Genomic DNA, 21,012 nt, shown 5'->3' with positions numbered 1-21,012 from the left:
TCCCCACTGTCCCCAATGTCCCCAATGTCCCCAAATGTCCCCAAAGTGTCCCCAAGTGTCCCCAATTAACGGCTAATAATCGATTAATAACGACTGATAATCGATTAATAACGACTAATAATCCATTAATAACGGCTAATAATCGATTAATAACGACTAATAATCGATCATTAACGGCTAATAATCGATTAATAATGACTAATAATCCATTAATAACGGCTAATAATCGATCATTAACGGCTAATAATCGATTAATAACGACTAATAATCGATAAATAATGGCTAATAACGGGAAATAATGGCTAATAATCGATCATTAGTGGCTAATAATCGATTAATAACGGCTAATAATCGATCATTAGTGGCTAATAATCGATTAATAACTCCTAATAACAGGAAATAATCACCGATAAAAGGGAAATCAGGACTAAAAAAGCCCCAAAAATTGGGATTTTTCCCCCCCGGGTTTTGCCCCTCCCCCCACCCCGGGTCCGGCTGTTCCCGCCAAACAGCTGCGGGGTCACGTGACCGCCACGGGGATTTACTCGGGAATTTTTTTTTATTTAATTTTTTTTTTCAGTTGTTCCCAAATTTTTTTTTTTTTTTTTTTTTTTAGGGGGGAAGGGGCCCCACAAAGGGGGGGGAAATGGGGTTTTTTTTGGGAAAAAATTGGAATTTTTGGGGATAAAATAGGGGGAAAAATGGGGGAAAAAAAAGGGAATTTTGGGGATAAAAAATAGGAAAAAATGGGATTTTTTGAGGGGGATAAAAATAGGAAAAAATGGGAATTATGGGGGGGAAAATGGGAATTTTTGGGGAATAAAAGGGGAAAAAATTTGGGAATTTGGAGGGAAAAAATGGGGGAAAATGGGAATTTTTTTCAGGGGAAAAATGGGGGGAAATTTGGGATAAAAGGGGAAAAATTTGGGAAGTTTGGGGAGAAAAATGGGGAAAAAATGAGAATTTGGGGGATAAAAAAATGGGGAAAATTTGGGAAATTTTAGGGGGAAAAATGGGATTTTTTGGGGAAAAAAAGGGGAAAAAAATTGGGAAGTTTTGGGAAGGAAAAAAAGGATTTTGGGGAGGAAAAAAAAGGGAATTTTGGGAATAAAAAGATCTAAAATGTGGATTTTTTTTTTTAATTTGGGAATAAAAAAATCCCAAAATGGGAAAATTGAGAATAAAAAGTCCCCCAAAAAATGGGAAATTTGAGAATAAAAAAAAAACAACCCAAAAATCCGAATTTTGGAGGGGAAAAAAAATCTCTTAAAAATTCAAATTTTGGGGCAAAAAACCTCCAAAAAATGCGATTTTTTTTTTCCTCTAAAAACCGATTTTTTGGGGGATTTTCTCCTTTTATAATTTTTTAGGATTTTTTTGGATTTTTGGGAATTTTTTTAGGATTTTTTGGGGATTTTTTTTTTTTGGGAATTTTGGGGCTCTGGGACCCCCCTCGGGGCCCCCTTTGGGCGGGGACGGGAATTTTGGGAATTTTATTTATTTATTTTTATTTTTGGGAAGTTCCAGGAGGGAATTTTTGGATCCGGGAGGAGCCGGAGAAACTCGGTGGGGACCGGGAGGGGAAAAAAATGGGAATTTTTGGGGAAATTTGGGGTTTTTTGGGAATTTTGGGGGGTTTGGGGGGAAAAATTTGGGGATTTTTGGGGAAAAAATGGGAATTTAGGGGGAAGTTTCGGGGATTTTGGGGGGAATTTGGGGGAAAAATTGGGAATTTTGGGGAAAAAAATGGGGAAAATGGGAATTTTGGGAGGAAAAAATGGGATTTTTTGGGGAATTTTGGGGAGTTTTGGGGATTTTTTTTGATTTTTGGGAAGGATTTGGGGGGTTTTGGTGGAAAATTTGGGGAATTTGGGGGGAAAATGGGATTTTGGGGGGTTTTGGGGGATTCTTTGGAAATTTGGGGATTTTGGGGGTGGAATTTGGGGAAAAAATTGGGAATTTTGGGGAAAAATTTGGGATTTTTTGGGGGAGTTTTGGGGGTTTTGGGGTAAAATTTGGGGAATTTTGGGGGGGGTTGGGGGATTTTTGGGGGGAAATTGGGAATTTTGGGGATTTTGGGGAATTTTGGGAGATTTTGGGGGGATTTGGGGGATTTTTGGGGCAAAAAATGGGAATTTTGGGGAGGTTTGGGGGGATTTTTTTGGATTTTTGAGAGATTTTGGGGGAGATTTTTGGAGATTTTGGGGGGGTTTGGGAGAAAATTGGGAATTTGGGGGGAAAATGGGAATTTTGGGGGGATTTGGGGAAAAAAATTGAGAATTTTGCGAGGAAAATCGGGAAATTTGGGGGGGATTTGTGAGAGATTTGGGGGATTTTTGGGAATTTTGGGGGAATTTTGGGGCAATTTTTGGGGAATTTGGGGGAATTGGGGGATTTTGGGGGAAATGGACGAAAATTTTTGGGGATTTTTGGGGCCATTTGGGGCCAATTTTGGGGTGGGTTTTTTTTTGTAATTAATGAATATTCATCTTTATGCAAATGAAGGGGCGGGGTCGGGGTGAGGCCACGCCCCCTCGACAGCTGCCGGGGGGGGGGGGGGGGAGAATCCCGCAAAGGATTCTGGGAACAGCTGCAGTGGGGGGGGGGGAGGAGAGGGGGGATCCCAGTTCATTCCAGTTTGTCCCAGTTTATTCCCAGTCCATCCCAGTATCCCCAGTCCCCTCCCAGTCCCTCCCAGTTTGCTCCCAGTGCTCCCAGTTCACTCCCAATTCCCTCCCAGTTTGGTCCCAGTTCACTCCCAGTTTGTCCCAGTCCATCCCAGTTCGTCCCAGTTTGCTCCCAGTCCCTCCCAGTGCTCCCAGTTCATCCCAGTCCCCTCCCAGTATCCCCAGTTCACTCTCCAGTTCTCTCCCAGTCCCTCCCAGTCTGTCCCAGTTCACTCCCAGTGCTCCCAGTTCACTCCCAATTCATTCCAGTTTGTCCCAGTTCATTCCCAGTTTGGTCCCAGTTCACTCCCAGTTGCTCCCAATCCCCTCCCAGTCCCTCCCAGTGCCCCCAGTTCACTCACCAATTCTCTCCCAGTCCCTCCCAGTCTGTCCTAGTTCACTCCCAGTGCTCCCAGTTCACTCCAAATTAATTCCCAGTTCCTCCCAGTCCCTCCCAGTTTGTCCCAGTCCCTCCCAGTATCCCCAGTTCATTCCTAGTCCCCTCCCAGTCCCCCCCAGTCCCCCCCAGTCCCCCCCAGTCCATCCCAGTCCCTCCCAGTGCTCCCAGTTCACTCCCAATTCATTCCAGTTTGTCCCAATTCATTCCCAGTTTGCTCCCAGTTCACTCCCAATTCCCTACCAGTATCCCCAGTTCACTCCCAGTCCCTCTCAGTCCATCCCAGTCTGTCCCAGTCCATCCCAGTTTGTCTCAGTCTCTCCAGTTCACTCCCAGTTCATTTCCAGTATCCCCAGTTAATTCCAGTCTCCCTCCCAGTTTCATCCCAGTGCTCCCAGTTCATCCCAGTTCACTCCCATTTCATTCCCAGTCCCTCCCAGTTAATTCCCAGTCCCTCCCAGTGCTCCCAGTTCACTCCCAATTCATTCCCAGTCCCTCCCAGTTTGTCCCAGTTCCCTCCCAGTATCCCCAGTTCATTCCTAATCCTCTCCCAGTCCCTCCCAGTGCTCCCAGTTCACTCCCAGTTCATTCCCAGTCCATCCCAGTCCATCCCAATCTCCTCCCAGTGCTCCCAGTTCACTCCCAATTAATTCCAGTTTGTCCCAGTTCATTCCCAGTTTGCTCCCAGTTCACCCCCATTTCTCTCCCAGTCCCCCCAGTCTGTCCCAGTTTGGGGGGGGGGGTTGGGGGGTGGGGCCGATGCTGCCGCTGCCCCTCCCCCTCCTGCTGCTGGCCGGGGTCACCGAGGGGTCACGGGGGACCCGCCTGGACCTGGGTGAGTCACGAATGTCCCCAAATGTCACCAAAATGTCCCCAAAATGTCACTAAATGTCCAAAAATTGTCCTTAAGTGTCACCAAATTGGCCCAAAAACGGGTCAAAATGGGTCAAAATGGCCCAAAATGGCCAAAAAATGTCTTTTAATGTCACCAAAATGTCCTAAAATGTCCTTAAAATGTCCAAAAATTGTGCAAAAGTGTCCAAAAATTGTCATTAAGTCACTAAAATGGCCCAAAATGCGTCAAAATGTCCCCAAATGTCCCCAGCCTGTCCCTGGTGTCCCCAAATGTCCCCAAAATGTCCAAAAAATGTCTTTAAATGTCCTAAAAATGTTCTCGAATGTCCCCAAATGTCCCCGAGTGTCCCCAAAATGTCCCTAAAATGTCACCAACTGTCCTCAATGTCCTCGAAATGTCCCCAAATGTCACCAAAATGTCTCCAACTGTCCCCAAAATGTCCTTAGATGTCCCAAAATGTCAAAATATTGTCCTTAAATGTCCTTAAATGTCCCCAAAATGTCCAAAATTTGTCCTTAAATGTCCCCAACTGTCCCTAAAATGTCCCTGAGTGTCCCTGAGTGTCCCCAACTGTCCCCAAATGTGTCCAAATGTCCCCAAATGTGTCCAAAATGTCCTTAATGTGTCCCCAAATGTCTCAAAAATGTCCTAAAAAGTCCTAAAAATGTCCCCAAGTGGCCCTGAATGTCCCCAACTGTCCCCAAATGTCTCCGAGTGTGCCCAAATGTCCCAAAAATGTCCCCAAAATGTCCTTAAACATCCCCAAAATGTCTCTAAATGTCAAAAAAAGTCCTCAAATGTCACCCAAATGTCCCCAAAATTGTCACTAAACGTGTCCAATTGTCACCAAAATGTCTCCAAATGTCCCTGAGTGTCCCTGAGTGTCCCTGAGTGTCCCTGAGTGTCCCCAAGTGTCCCCAATGTCCCCAAGTGTCCCCAAATGTCCCCCAGTGTCCCCAAGTGTCCCCAAGTGTCCCCAATTGTCCCAAACTGTCCCCAATGTCCCCAAGTGTCCCCAAATGTCCCTGAGTGTCCCCAACTGTCCCCAAGTGTCCCCAATGTCCCCAATGTCCCCAATGTCCCCAATGTCCCCAATGTCCCCAAGTGTCCCCAATGTCCCCAATGTCCCCAGTGTCCCCAATGATGTCCCCAATGTCCCTGGTGTCCCCAATGTCCCCAATGTCCCCAATGTCCCCAATGTCCCCAAATGTCCCCAACTGTCCCCAATGTCCCCAATGTCCCCAAGTGTCCCCAATGTCCCCAATGTCCCCAGTGTCCCCAATGATGTCCCCAATGTCCCTGGTGTCCCCAATGTCCCCAATGTCCCCTCGGTGTCCCCAGTATCCCCAATGTCCCCAATGTCCCCAAGTGTCCCCAAGTGTCCCCACTGTCCCCAAGTGTCCCCAACTGTCCCCAATGTCCCCAAATGTCCCCAGTGTCCCCAGTGATGTCCCCAAGTGTCCCCAATGTCCCCAATGTCCCCTCGGTGTCCCCAGGGCGGTGTCGCTTTGCCCTGGGCATGGAGGACGGGACCATCCCCGACTTTCGTCTCTCGGCCTCCAGCGCCTGGTCCGACTCCACCGCCGCCCGCCACGGCCGGTACGACCAGTATAAACCAGTACGGACCAGTATAGACCAGTATAAACCAGTACGGACCAGTATGGACCAGTATAAACCAGTACGGACCAGTATAGACCAGTACAAACCAGTACGGACCAGTATGGGCCAGTATAGACCAGTACGGACCAGTATGGGCCAGTATAAACCAGTCTGGAACAGTGTGGGCTGGTTCAGACCAGTATGGAACAGTATGGACCAGTTTGGACCAGTATAGATCAGTATGGACCAGTGTGGGCCAGTATAAACCAGTATGGACCGGTTCGGGCCGGTATAAACCAGTCTAGACCAGTAGAAACCAGTTTGGATCAGTACAGACCACTATAAACCAGTATGGACCAGTTCCGGCCATTGTAGACCAGTTTGGAACAGTATAAATTGGTTCAGACCAGTACAGACCAGTATAAACCAGTTTGGACCAATTTGCATCATTATAAACCAGTTTGGACCAGTATAGACCGGTATAGACTGGTGTAAACTGGTATAAACCAGCTTGGACCGGTATAGAAGAGTATAAACCAGTTCGGACCAGTATAAACTGGTTTGGTACAGTTCACACCAGTGTAAACCAGTAGAAACCAATTTGGACCAGTATAAACCAGTTTGAATCAGTATAGACCAGTTTGGACCAGTATAGATTTGTACAAACCGGTATAAACCAGTTTGGAGCAGTACAGACCAGTATAAACCAGTACAGACCAGTATGGAACAGTATAGACCAGTGTAAACCAGTACAAACCAGTTTGGACCAGTAGAAGGGCCTGGTGTCCCCAAATGTCCCCAAAATGTCCCCAAACCCCAGAATGTTCTTCAGATCTTCATCCCCAAGTGTCCCAAATGTCCCCAAACCCAAAAATGTCCCCAAACCCCAAACTGTCCCCAAGTTCCTCAAACCCCAGATGTCCCCAAAATGTCCCCAAACCCCAAAATGTCCCCAAGTTCTTCAGATCCTCCCACACCCCTGAGTCCCCCAAATCTTCTGAGTGTCCCCAAATGTCCCCAAAACGTCCCCAAAACGTCCCCAAATGTCCCCGTTTGTCCCCAGGCTGGGCCGCAGTGACGGTGATGGCGCCTGGTGCCCGGCAGGGCCGGTGTCCCCAAATGTCCCCAAACGTCCCCAAATGTCCCCAAAGTCCCCGTCTGTCCCCAGACTGGGCCGCAGCGACGGTGACGGCACCTGGTGCCCGGTGGGGCCGGTGTCCCCAAACCCCAAATGTCCCCAAACCCCAAAATGTCCCCTGGGTGTCCCCAAATGTCCCCAAAGTCCCCGTCTGTCCCCAGACTGGGCCGCAGCGACGGCGCCGGCGCCTGGTGCCCGGTGGGGCCGGTGTCCCCAAATGTCCCCAAATGTCCCCAAATGTCCCCAAATGTCCCCAAATGTCCCCGTCTGTCCCCAGGCTGGGCCGCAGCGACGGCGACGGCGCCTGGTGCCCGGCGGGACCGGTGTTCCCGGCAGAACAGGAGTTCCTGGAGGTGGACCTGGGCCACCTGCACCTGGTGACGCTGGTGGGGACACAGGGACGCCACGCGGGGGGACACGGCCGCGAGTTCGCCCGGCAGTACCGGCTCAGCTACAGCCGTGACCGGCGCCGATGGGTGCCATGGAGGGACCGATGGGGACACGAGGTGGCCTTGGGGACATCCAGGGGATTTGGGGACATTGGGGACATTGAGGGGATTTGGGGACATTGGGGACATTGGGGACATTGAGGGTGTTGGGGACATCAGGGACGTTGAGGGAACATTGGGGACACTGAGGGGATTTGGGGACATTGAGGGTGTTGGGGACATTGGGGACATTGGGGACATTGGGGACATTGGGGACATCAAGGGGACATTGGGGACATGGGCAGTACCGGCTCAGCTACAGCCGCGACCGGCGACGCTGGGTGCCCTGGAGGGACAGATGGGGACACGAGGTGGCCTTGGGGACATCGGGGGGATTGGGGGGATTTGGGGACATTGGGGACATCCAAGAGGGTTGGGGACATTGGGGTTGTTGGGGACATTGAGGGTGTTGGGGACATTGGGGACATTGGAGGTATTGAGGGGATTTGGGGACATTGGGGACATCTGGGACATCAAGGGGATTGGGGACATTGGGGACGTTGAGGGGACATTGGGGACATTGGGGACATGAGGTGACTTTGGGGACGTTGGGGACATCGAGCGGATTTGAAAACATTGGGGACATTTGGGGACATTTGAGGACATTGAGATGCCCAGGAGACCTCAGGTGACATCAGGAATTGTGTGGACCAATAGGGTGACCTTGGGGGACATTTGAGCACATTTTTGGACATTTGGGGACATCGAAGTGACCGGGAACTTTGGGGACACCCTTGGGTGCCAACAGCCGGCGTTGGTGACACCCCTCAGGTGATCGGTGGCAACGAAGACCCCGAGGGGGTGGTGCTGAAGGACCTGTCGCCGGCGCCGGTGGCCCGGGCGCTCCGGGTTTACCCGCGGGCGCCGCGCGCCATGAGCGTCTGCCTGCGCCTCGAGCTCTACGGCTGCCCCTGGGAGGGTGAGGGTTGCGGGGTCAATGGTTGGGTCATGGGGCCAATGGTTGGGTCATGGGGTCAATGGTTGGGTGTTGGGGTCAATGGTTGGGTCATGGGGTCAATGGTTGGGTCACGGGGTCAATGGTTGGGTCATGGGGTCAATGGTTGGGTCACGGGGTCAATGGTTGGGTCATGAGGTCAATGGTTGGGTCATGGGGTCAATGGTTGGGTCATGGGGTCAATGGTTGGGTCATGGGGTCAATGGTTGGGTGTTGGGGTCAATGGTTGGGTGTTGGGGTCAATGGTTGGGTGTTGGGGTCAATGGTTGGGTCATGGGGTCAATGGTTGGGTCATGGGGTCAATGGTTGGGTGTTGGGGTCAATGGTTGGGTCATGGGGTCAATGGTTGGGTGTTGGGGTCAATGGTTGGGTGTTGGGGTCAATGGTTGGGTCACGGGGTCAATGGTTGGGTGTTGGGGTCAATGGTTGGGTCATGGGGTCAATGGTTGGGTCATGGGGTCAATGGTTGGGTCATGGGGTCAATGGTTGGGTCATGGGGTCAATGGTTGGGTCATGGGGTCAATGGTTGGATGTTGGGGTCAATGGTTGGGTCACGGGGTCAATGGTTGGGTCATGGGGTCAATGGTTGGGTCATGAGGTCAATGGTTGGGTCATGAGGTCAATGGTTGGGTCATGGGGTCAATGGTTGGGTCATGGGGTCAATGGTTGGGTGTTGGGGTCAATGGTTGGGTCATGACCCCATGATGACCCCATGGTGACCCCTCGGTGACCCCATGGTGACCCCATGGTGACTCCATGGTGACCCCTCGGTGACCCCTCGGTGACACGCCCCCGTCCCCGTCCCCAGCCGGTCTCATGTCCTACACGGCCCCGCGGGGACATGTCATGACCTTTGACCCCGTCCCCGTCGTCCTCAACGACTCCACCTACGACGGTTTCAGCGCCGGCCCGTGAGTGTCCCCAGGTGTCCCCAGGTGTCCCCAAACTGTCCCCAGGTGTCCCCAGGTGTCCCCAGGTGTCCCCAGGTGTCCCCAGGTGGGTGGGACGGGACAATCCAGGTGTGTCCCACCTGCCCAGGTTGAACTTCGGCGGCCTTGGCCAACTCTCGGACGGCGTCCTGGGCCTGGACGATTTCCTGCGGACCCGCGAGCGCCGCCTGTGGCCGGGCTACGACTACGTGGGGTGGCCACGCCCACCGGGGCCACGCCCTCACCTGGAGATGGAATTCGAGTTCCAGGAGCTCCGGACCTTCCACGCCATGCAGGTGCCCCAGGGAATGCTGGGAATTCTGGGGAATTGTGGGATTGGTTGACCATGGATGGTCAGTCGTGGGTGGACAGAGGAGTGACCATCACTGGAGATGTTTTGGATTGGTCACTCTGCCCCAGAGCATCATGGGATTTGTCCCCACCCCTCCAGGTCCACTGCAACAACCTCCACACGCGCGGCGTCGGAATCTTCCGGGAGGTCGAGTGTCGCTTCAAGAAGACCTTGGCCACCACCTGGGAGCCCGAGGTGGTCACTCACGGCCTGGCCAAGGACATCAAGGACCCCAGCGCCCGATTGGTCAACGTCCCCTTGGGCGGGCGCCGCGCCCGGTTCATCCAGTGCCGGTTCTTCTTCGGCGCCGAGTGGATGCTCTTCAGCGAGATCTCTTTTGTCTCAGGTGGGGTCTTGGGGTCAATGGTTGGGTCATGGGGTCAATGGTTGGGTGTTGGGGTCAATGGTTGGGTCACGGGGTCAATGGTTGGGTCATGGGGTCAATGGTTGGGTGTTGGGGTCAATGGTTGGGTCACGGGGTCAATGGTTGGGTCACGGGGTCAATGGTTGGGTCATGGGGTCAATGGTTGGGTCACGGGGTCAATGGTTGGGTCATGGGGTCAATGGTTGGGTCATGGGGTCAATGGTTGGGTGTTGGGGTCAATGGTTGGGTCATGGGGTCAATGGTTGGGTCATGGGGTCAATGGTTGGGTCATGGGGTCAATGGTTGGGTCACGGGGTCAATGGTTGGGTCATGGGGTCAATGGTTGGGTCATGGGGTCAATGGTTGGGTGTTGGGGTCAATGGTTGGGGTCAATGGTTGGGTCATGGGGTCAATGGTTGGGTCATGGGGTCAATGGTTGGGGTCAATGGTTGGGTCATGGGGTCAATGGTTGGGGTCAATGGTTGGGTCATGACGTCAACGGTTGGGTCATGACGTCAACAGTTGCCTGATGACATCATTAGTTGACCAATGAGCTCATTGTCAATCAATGACGTCATTAATTCCATGTTAATGCCATTGATTATTGATGACGTCATTGACAATCAACATCATTGGCTGTCGACGAGATCGCCCATTGTCAATGACATCATCGCCCATCGATGACGTCATCAATGTCCCTCTCTGTCCCCAGAGGTCCTGGACGACCCCGTGGGTGCCAGTGGGTGGCCCCCGACCCCCGACCCCTCCGCCGCCATCTTGGAAAATGCCCCCGGGGTGGGCGGGGTCACCAATGTCACCTCCCCAGGTAGGCGGGGCTTAGATGAGGAGTGGGAGGGGCTTAACTGGGTGTGGTTTAAAGGGAGGGGATTGAGTGGGAGGGGCTTAAGTGGGTGGGGCTAAATTGAGTAATAAATGGGTGTGGCTTAATTGGGCAGGGCTTAATTGGATGCAGCTTTAATGGGACATAATTGGGTGCGGCTTAATGGGGTGTGGCCTAATAGAGTAATAAATGGGCGGGGCTTAATTGGGCAGGACTTAATTGGATGGGGCTTAATTGGGCGGGGCTTAATTGGGACAGACTTAATATGTGAATGAAATGGGTGTGGCTTATGAAAGGCGGGTTTGGCTTATGAAAGGTGGGCGTGGCTTGTCCACGGTGGGCGTGGTTTGCCCACGGTGGGCGTGGCCATGACCTTTGCCCTCCCAGTGCCCCCCGGGGAGGCCGAGGCGGTGCCGGGGGTGGCCAAAGGCGAGGCCGGGACGTCGCCGGAGCTTTTGGGTTTCCTCGGGGCCATCGTCGTCCTCCTGGTCATCCTCATCCTCCTCGTCCTGCGGCGACGGCTCTGCGCCGGAAAGGTCACTGGGAGGGACTGGGAGGGACTGGGGGGGACTGGGAGGGACTGGGAGGGACTGGGAGGGACTGGGATGGACTGGGAGGGACTGGGAGGGACTGGGGGGGACTGGGATGGACTGGGAGTGGACTGGGAGGGACTGGGAGGGACTGGGATGGACTGGGAGGGACTGGGAGGGGATTGGGAGGGACTGGGATGGACTGGGAGGGACTGGGAGGGACTGGGAGGGACTGGGAGGGACTGGGAGGGGATTGGGAGGGACTGGGATGGACTGGGAGGGACTGGGAGGGACTGGGAGGGACTGGGAGGGACTGGGAGGGGATTGGGAGGGACTGGGATGGACTGGGAGGGACTGGGAGGGGATTGGGAGGGACTGGGATGGACTGGGATGGACTGGGAGGGACTGGGAGGGACTGGGAGGGGATTGGGAGGGACTGGGATGGACTGGGAGGGACTGGGAGGGACTGGGAGGGACTGGGAGGGACTGGGAGGGGATTGGGAGGGACTGGGATGGACTGGGAGGGACTGGGAGGGACTGATTCAGTTCTAACTGGTTCAAACTGGTTCTATCTGGTCTGAACTGGGACGTAACTGAGGTTGAACCGATTCAAACTGGTTGGAACCGGTTTTAAATGGGGCTGAACTCGTTCTAACTGGTCTGAACTGGGTCAGAACCGGTTCTAACCGGTTTGAACTGGGTCTGTGACAGGCTCCGGGCCGCGGGGCGGAGGCGGCGCTGCGGGTGCAGCTCTCGGGGGACACCGTGGTCATCAACAACGCCACCGGATACGAGCGGATCCCCACCGGGAACGGCACCGGGAACGGCACCGGAACCGGGATTGGGATTGGGAATGGGGAATATCAGGAACCCACCCGGGCCCGGCCCAGACCCCCCCTGAGCCCACCCGGGGCTGGTGAGAAAAAGGGGAAAAGGGGAAAGGGGGAAAAGGAAAAATAAAGGGGGAAAAAAGGGAAAAAAAGGGGAAAAAAAGGGGAAAAAAGGGGAGAAAAAGGGGAAAAAAAGAGGAAAAAGGGGAAAAAAGGGGAGAAAAAGGGGAAAAAAAGGGGAAAAAAGAGGGGGAAAAGGAAAAAAGGGAAAAAAAGGAGAAAAAAGGGGAAAAAAGGGGGAAAAAAGGGGGAAAAAGAGGGGGAAAAGGGGAATAAAAGGGGGAGAAAGGGAGGAAAAAGGGAGGGACAGAGGGAGGGAAAAAAGGGGAAAAAAAAAGGGGAAAAAATGGGGGAAAAAGGGAAAAGGGACCAGAACCAGGATCAGAACTGGGATCGGAACCGGGATTGGGATCAGGAACGGGGATGGGACAGGGAATGGACCTGGGGAGTATCAGGAACCCACCCGGGGCCCGGCCCAGACCACTTTTGACCACGCCCACTCTGACCCCGCCCACCAGCCAATCCAGCCTATCAGCTGCTCCTGAGCACCTACGCCCGACCAATGGGAGGCCTCGGCCGGGCCCCGCCCGACGGCGTCAAACCAATCAACACCGACGGTGAGGGCGGGGTCAGGGAGGGGGCCACGCCCACTTTGAGTTTACATATAAGGGTGGGGTCAACGAGAGGCCACACCCACTTTGACCACGCCCACATTAAATTTACCTGTAAGGGCGGGGCCACGCCCACTTTGGTCACACCCACATTTTATTTACCTGTAAATGTGGCCACACCCACTTTGGCCACGCCCACACTGAGTTTACATATAAGGGTGGGGCCACACCCACTTTGGTCCCACCCACATTAAGTTTACCTATAAGGGTGTGACCACACCCTCTTTTGGCCACGCCCACATTGAATTTACCGGTAAATATGGGGCCAATGAGAGGGCCACGCCCACATCGAGCTCACCTGTTCCCCTCCAGGTGAGAGCTGGGCGGGGGCTTACGCCGAGGCTGACGTCACCGGAGGCTCCGCCTACTCATTGGTCGGCCCCGCCCACAGCCACGCCCACGGCCACGCCCTCCCCGCCTTCCCCAGAGAGCGGCTTCGCTTCCGGGAGAAACTGGGGGAGGGGCAGTTTGGGGAGGTAAGCCACGCCCACTTTGTGACAAGCCACGCCCCTTTTGAAACCCTGGTCACGCCCCTGATGAGTCAAGCCACGCCCCAAAGTGATTTGAGGCGCCCAAATATGGTTTGGCCACGCCCCTTATTGAGGCCACACCCACCATGGTTTAGCCACACCCCTACGGGATTTAGCCACGCCCCCAAATGATTTGTCACACCCATATATGGTTTGGCCACGCCCTTTTAAGGCCACACTCTTTTTAATTAGCCAATCAAATTAGTCAAGCCTTTTATTAATTACTCCACACCAATTAATTTGGCCACACCCACCTGCTGTGGCCACGCCCACATTGAGGCCACGCCCCATCATATTTCTGAGGCCACGCCCCCTTTGGCAACACAGTTGTTCAATGGCCACGCCCATTTTCATTGGCCACACCCCCAGGTTCATCTGTATGATGTCATTGTCCTGCCTTCCCATTGGCCACTCCCCTTTCTCTGGCCACGCCCCCTCAGGTGTTGCTGTGTGAGGTCATCGCCCCCCACACCCTGGGCTTGGCCACGCCCCCCGAGCCAGGCCACGCCCCCCAGGCCGAAGGGCGCCCCCTGCTGGTGGCGGTGAAAGTGCTGAGGCCGGACGCCACCAAAAACGCCCGGTACGGACTGGGGGGGACTGGGTTATACTGGGAGGGGCTGGGGGGGACTGGGAGGGACTGGGAATGAATTGGGAATGAATGGTGAGTGAACTGGGAGCACTGGGATGGACTGGGAGGGGATTGGGTTGTACTGGGAGGGGACTGGGATGGACTGGGGGGGACTGGGATGGACTGGGGGGGACTGGGAGGGACTGGGAGGGACTGGGAGGGACTGGGAAGGACTGGGATGGACTGGGAGGGACTGGGGGGGACTGGGGGGGACTGGGATGGACTGGGTTATACTGGGATGGACTGGGTTATACTGGGAGGGACTGGGGGGGACTGGGGGGGACTGGGAATGAATTGGGAATGAATGGTGAGTGAACTGGGAGCACTGGGATGGACTGGGAGGGGATTGGGTTGTACTGGGAGGGACTGGGAGGGACTGGGAGGGAATTGTGTTATACTGGGTTATACTGGGAGGGACTGGGTTATACTGGGAAGGACTGGGTTATACTGGGATGGACTGGGAGGGACTGGGAGGGACTGGGGGGGACTGGGATGGACTGGGTTATACTGGGAGGGACTGGGATGGACTGGGAGGGGATTGGGAGGGACTGGGATGGACTGGGAGGGACTGGGAGGGGATTGGGAGGGACTGGGAGGGGATTGGGAGGGGACTGGGAAGGACTGGGTTATACTGGGATGGACTGGGATGGACTGGGAGGGGATTGGGAGGGACTGGGACAAACTGGGACAAACTGGGAGGGACTGGGTGTCCCCAGATGTCCTCAGGTGTGTTTTAGTGACCTCCAGGTGCCCCCAGGTGTGTCCCAGGTGTCCCCAAATGCCCCCCAGGTGTCCCCAGGTGTATTTTAGGTGTCCCCAGGTGTCCCCAGGTGTGCTCAGGGTTTATGCAGGTGTGCCCAGGTGTGCTCAGGTGTGCCCAGGTGTGCCCAGGTGTGCCCAGGTGTCCCCAGGTGTCCCCAGGTGTATTAATTCGGTATTTTTGATATTTTTGGTCGTGTCCAGGCGGGATTTCCTGCAGGAGGCGCGCACCCTGTTCCGCCTGAGTGACCCCAGGTGTGCTCAGGGTTTATCCAGGTGTACCCAGGTGTCCCCAGGTGTATTAATTTTGGATTTTTGGATGTTTTTGGTCGTGTCCAGGCGGGATTTCCTGCAGGAGGCGCGCACCCTGTTCCGCCTGCGCGACCCCAGGTGTGCTCAGGGTTTATCCAGGTGTACCCAGGTGTCCCCAGGTGTATTAATTCGGTATTTTTGATATTTTTGGTCGTGTCCAGGCGGGATTTCCTGCAGGAGGCGCGCACCCTGTTCCACCTGAGTGACCCCAGGTGTGCTCAGGGTTTATCCAGGTGTCCCCAGGTGTCCCCAGGTGTATTAATTTTGGATTTTTGGATGTTTTTGGCGTGTCCAGGCGGGATTTCCTGCAGGAGGCGCGCACCCTGTTCCGCCTGCGCGACCCCAACATCGTGCGGCTGCTGGGGGTGTGCGGGGGGCCCGGCCCCCTGAGCATCGTCACCGAGTACATGGAGCACGGCGACCTGCACCACTTCCTGGCCGGGGCCGCGGGACACGCCCTCAGGTGGGACACGCCCACTTCCGGGACACGCCCACTCATGGCACGCCCACTCGAGCCACGCCCAGTTTGAGTCATTTTCCATTATTATTTACGGGGTGCTGGCCCTTTAAGAAAAGCCCCGCCCACTTTCAGCCAGGCCCAGAACAAGCCACGCCCACTCCTGACACGCCCACTCGAGCCACGCCCACTTTGAGTTATTTTCCATTATTATTTATGGGGTTCTGGCCCTTTAAGAAAAGCCCCGCCCACTTTGAGACCTGTTTGTAATTTAAAACAAAACAGAAATAAGCCACGCCCACTCTTGACACGCCCAATTTGAGTCCTTTTTCTTTTGTATTTTCGGGGTGTTGGCCCTTTAAGAAAAGCCACGCCCACTTTCAGCCAGGCCCATAATAAGCCACGCCCACTTTGAGTCGTTTTCCATTATTATTTATGGAGTGCTGGCCCTTTAAGTAAAGCCCCGCCCACTTTTAGCCACGCCCACTTTTGCCACGCCCAGTTTGAGGCAATGATTTTTTGGGGGGGGGAAAAAAAGGGAAGTTTTGGGGGAAAAAAGTTATTTTTTTGGGGGTAAAAAAAAGTGATTTTTTTTGTGGGGAAAAGAAAGAGATTTTTGGGGAAAAAACCCGATTTTTTGTGGGGAAAAAATGTGATTTTTTGGTGGAAAAAAAAGAGCAATTTTTTGGAAAAAAGAGCGACTTTTTTTGAGGGAAAAAAGTTTATTTTTTGGGGGGGAAAAAAGCGATTTTTTTGGTGAAAAGAGAGTGACTTTTTGGGAGGCAACAAAGTGACTTTTGGGGAGGAAAAATGTGATTTTTTTGAGAGGGAAAAAGGAATTTTTGGGGCTAAAATTATCATTTTTTTGCTGAAAAATGCGATTTTTTGACCTACAAAAACCCGAATTTTTTTTGGAAAAAAATTACAATTTTTTTTTAAATTAAAAATAAAGTGGGAAAATTAATTAAAAATGTAATTTTTTTTTCTCCAGCCTGGCCACCCTCCTGCACTTGGGGATGCGATTCCTGGCCGGGCTCAACTTCGTCCATCAGGATTTGGGGGTTTTGGGTTAAAAACCAGAATTTTTGAGCAAAAGAAGATTCAGGGTGGAAAAAAGGGATTTTTTTAAAGGGAAAAAGGGATTTTTTTAATGGGAAATGGGGATTTATGATGGAAAAAAAGGGAAATTTTCTCTTTTTTTGGTAATGAGGATTTGGGTTAGAAAAAAGCAATTTTTTGAAGGAAAAAAGGTTTTTTTGGGGGGGAAAAAAGCACGACTTTTGGAGGAAAAGATAATGATTTTTTTGAGCAGGAAAAAAGTGATTTTTTGGGGGTGAAAAAAGCAAATTTTCAGGAAAAAAAGCGCCATTTTTTTTCAGGAAAAAAAAAAGGTGATTTTTTGGGGTAAAAAAAAAAAGTGATTTTTTGGGGGAAAAAAAAAAGGTGAATTTTTTGAGAAAAAATAATGATTTCTCAGAGGGGAAAAAAAAAGTGATTTTCATGAGGAAAAAAAGTCATTTATTGGGGCTAAAATTATCATTTTTTTGGCTGAAAAATTCAATTTTTGGCCTAGAAAAACCCAATTTTTTTTGGAAAAAAATTATAATTTTTAAAAATTAATAATAAAATGAGAAAAAATAATAGAAAATCTGATTTTTTTTCCCCCCAGCCTGGGCAGCCTGGTGCAGATGGGCGCGCAGATCGCGTCGGGGATGCGATTCCTGGCCGGGCTGAACTTCGTCCATCGGGATTTGGCCACCAGGAATTGTCTGGTGGGAGGAGGAGTTTTGGGGGAGCCCCTGAGGGTGAAAGTGGCGGATTTTGGGATGAGCCGGAATCTTTATTTGGGGGATTATTATCGAGTCCGGGGCCGGGCCCTGCTGCCCATCCGCTGGATGGCCTGGGAGTGCATCCTCCTGGTGAGAAAATTCAGATTTTTTTAAAAAATTTGGGGAGAAAATGGGAAAATTTGGGGTTTGGGAGAGTTTGGGAAAAAAATTTGGGATTTTGGGGAAGAAAAATGGGATTTTTAGGGCAAAAAATGGGGAAAAATGGGATTTTTAGGGCCAAAAATGGAGGAAAAAATCAGAATTTTGATGGAAAAAAATTCGGATTTTTTGGGGGAAAAATGGGGGGGAAATGGAGAAAAAATGAAGAAAAAAATGGGGGAAATTGTGAATTTTGGGGAAAAAAATGGGATTTTTGGGAAGAAAATATGGGGGAAATTTGGGATTTGGGGGAAAAAATGGGAGAAAAAATTGGAAATTTGGGGAGAAAGAAATGGAGAAAAAATTGGGAAATTTGGGTAAAAAAATGGAGAAAAAATTGGGATTTTGGAGGAAAAAATAGAGGAAAAATTGGGAAATTTGGGGAAAAAATGGTGGAAAAATGGGAAATTTGGGAAAAAAAATGGGAGAAAAAATTGGGAAGTTTTGGGGGAAAAAAATGGGAGAAAAAATGGGATTTTTTGGGGAAAAAATTGAGAAAAAATTGGAATTTTTGGGGAAAAAATTGAGAAAAAATTGGAATTTTTGGGGAAAAAATTGAGAAAAAATTGGAATTTTATTTTGCAGGGCACGTTCAGCCCGGCCAGCGACGCGTGGGCCTTCGGGGTGACCCTTTGGGAGGTGCTGACGCGGTGCCGGGAACAGCCCTACGGGAGCCTCAGTGACCAGGAGGTGATCGCCAACGCCGGACACCACTTCAGGAACAGGGGCCTGCAGGTGGGACTGGGATAGACTGGGATAAACTGGGATGGACTGGGACAGACTGGGATGGACTGGGATGGACTGGGATAAACTGGGATAAACTGGGATGGATTAGGGGGGATCAGTGACCAGGAGGTGATCGCCAACGCCGGACACCACTTCAGGAACAGGGGCCTGCAGGTGCGACTGGGATAGACTGGGATAAACTGGGAGGGGATTGGGATGGACTGGGACAGACTGGGACAGACTGGGAGGGACTGGGATGGATTAGAGGGGGTCAGTGACCAGGAGGTGATCGCCAATGCCGGACACCACTTCAGGAACAGGGGCCTGCAGGTGGGGTAAACTGGGGGGACTGGGATAAACTGGGATGGACTGGGACAGACTGGGATGGACTGGGATGGACTGGGATAAACTGGGATAAACTGGGAGCCACTGGGAGGGACTGGGAGGGACTGGGAGGGGATCAGTGACCAGGAGGTGATCGCCAACGCCGGACACCACTTCAGGAACAGGGGCCTGCAGGTGGGATAGACTGGGGGGACTGGGAGGGACTGGGAGGGGATTGGGAGGGACTGGGAATGGATTTGGGGGCACTGGAAGGGACTGGGATAAACTGGGAGGGACTGGGAGGGACTGGGAGTCACTGTGACCAACTGGGAATGGATTGGGAGGGACTGGGAGGGGACTGGGACAAACTGGAACCGACTGGGAATGGATTGGGATGGACTGGGACAAACTGGGAGGGACTGGAAATTAACTGGGAGTGAACTGGGAGCATTGGGAGGGACTGGGATGGACTGGGAGGGGATTGGGATAGACTGGGATAAATTCGGAATGGATTTGGGGGGACTGGGAGGGGATTGGAAGGGAGTGGGACAAACTGGGAGGGACTGGGAACAGATTTGGAGGGACTGGGATGGACTGGGAGGGAAATGGGGGCGGACTGGGATAAACTGGGAGGGACTGGGATGGATTTGGGGGCACTGGGAGGGACTGGGATAAACTGGGACCAAATCAGAGGGACTGGGAATGGATTGGGAGGGACTGGGAGGGGATTGAGAGGGGATTGGGAGGGACTGTGACAAACTGGGAGGGACTGGGAGGGACTGGGATAAACTGGGAGGGACTGGGAGGGACTGGGATAAACTGGGAGGGACTGGGAGGGGACTGGGAGGGGATTGGGAGGGACTGGGACAGGTTGGGGGGGACTGGGAATGGACTGGGAGAGACCAAGAGGGACTGGGATGTACTGGGAGGGGATTGGGATGGACTGGGATAAAATGGGAGGGGATTGGGATGGGACTGGGATGGACTGGGAGGGACTGGAAACGGATTTGGGGGGATTGGGGGGGACTGAGAATGGACTGGGAGGGACTGGGAGAGACTGGGACGGAGTGGGAATGGATTTGGGGGGACTGGGAGGGACTGGGAGCGGATTGGGAGGGGATTGGGAGGGAACTGGGATGGACTGGGACAGACTGGAATAGGATTGGGGGGGATTGGGATGGACTGAAACCTACTGGGAATGGATTCAGAGGAACTGGGATGGACTGGGAGGGAACTGGGATGGACTGGGATGAACTGGGAGGAACTGGGATGGGGTTATGGGGCCCCCCAGTCCCCCCAGTCCCCCCAGTACTGGCGGTTCCAGGAGTACCTGCCGTGTCCCCCCGGGTGTCCCCCGGCCCTGCACCGCCTGATGCTCAACTGCTGGGCCCGGGAGGCGGCCGAGCGGCCGGACTTCGGCCACCTGCACCGGACACTGAGTGACCTTCATCGTCATCATCTTCATCACTGAGTGACCATTGGTGTGGTCATTGTCACCGAGCGGCCGGACTTCGGCCACCTGCACCGGACACTGAGTGACCTCCATCATCATCATCTTCATCACTGAGTGACCATCATCACTGAGTGACCATCATCATCACCACCGAGTGGCCGGACTTCAGCCACCTGCACCGGTCACTGAGTGACCTCCATCATCATCACCTTCATCAATGAGTGACCATCATCATCTTCATCACTGAGTGACCATTGGTGTGGTCATTGTCACCGAGCGGCCGGACTTCGGCCACCTGCACCGGACACTCAGTGACCTTCATCATCACCACCTTCATCATCACTGAGTGACCATTGGCATGGTCATCATCACTGAGTGACCACGGCCTTCATCCATTACCATTGAGTGACCACGACCTTTAATGAGTGACCATGGGTGTGGTCATCCTCACTGAGTGACCATGGGCATCTGAACTGGACACTGAGTGACCCTGGTCATCGTCACCTACATCATTGAGTGACCGTGGTCATCATCCTCACTGAGTGACCATCATCATCCTCACTGAGTGACCACAGGCACCTGCAGTGGACACTGAGTGACCATCATCCTCACTGAGTGACCACAGGCACTTGAACTGGACACTGAGTGACCACGGTCATCTGAAGTGGACACTGAGTGACCACGGTCATCGTCACCACTGACCGCCCTTCGGCCCTTGCCTTTGGGGCGATTTTTGGGGCGATTTTGGGGAATTTTCGGGAGATTTTGGGGTGATTTGGGGCAGTTTTGGGTGTGTGGAAAATCCAGGTGACCTCGAGTGATTTTTTTGGAAAGATTTTGGGTGATTTTTGGGTGATTTTGGGCAAAATTTTGGGCGATTTTTGGACAAATTTTGGGTGATTTTTTTGTCCCTCTGTGTCACCATGGCAACGGCGCGGTGATGACGTCACTGCCGAGGCTGGGAATGTCACCAAGGAATGTCCCCAGTGTCCCCAAACTGGAAATGTCCCCAAGGAAGTGACACCAGTGTCCCCAGTGTCCCCAAACTGGGAATGTCCCCAGGGGTGTCCCCAATGTCCCCAAACTGGGAATGTCCCCAAGGAATGTCCCCAATGTCCCCAAACTGGGAATGTCCCCAAGGAATGTCCCCAATGTCCCC

General features: G+C 52.8%; 1 protein-coding gene across 1 annotated transcript; it reads left to right on the top strand.

Moving 5' to 3' along the window:
• Positions 1-3,822: 3,822 nt before the first annotated feature.
• DDR1 (discoidin domain receptor tyrosine kinase 1) lies at positions 3,823-19,974 on the top strand (the record flags this gene model as incomplete). The annotated part of the gene is made up of 17 exons (XM_083881737.1): positions 3,823-3,898; positions 5,416-5,518; positions 6,934-7,162; positions 7,916-8,063; positions 8,908-9,010; positions 9,138-9,324; positions 9,480-9,726; positions 10,457-10,570; positions 10,973-11,121; positions 11,827-12,031; positions 12,524-12,622; positions 12,989-13,152; positions 13,647-13,786; positions 15,201-15,368; positions 17,032-17,281; positions 17,936-18,085; positions 19,725-19,974. The coding sequence occupies 17 exons, from the start codon at positions 3,823-3,825 to the stop codon at positions 19,869-19,871; spliced, it is 2,679 nt and encodes an 892-aa protein (XP_083737863.1). The 3' UTR covers positions 19,872-19,974.
• Positions 19,975-21,012: the final 1,038 nt, after the last annotated feature.

The sequence above is a fragment of the Zosterops lateralis genome (assembly GCF_965231275.1).
Source record: "Zosterops lateralis genome assembly, chromosome: 35".
NCBI lineage: Eukaryota > Metazoa > Chordata > Aves > Passeriformes > Zosteropidae > Zosterops > Zosterops lateralis.
The sequence above is the reverse complement of the archived record's forward strand: the minus strand, read 5'-3'. Positions and strand labels throughout refer to the sequence as shown.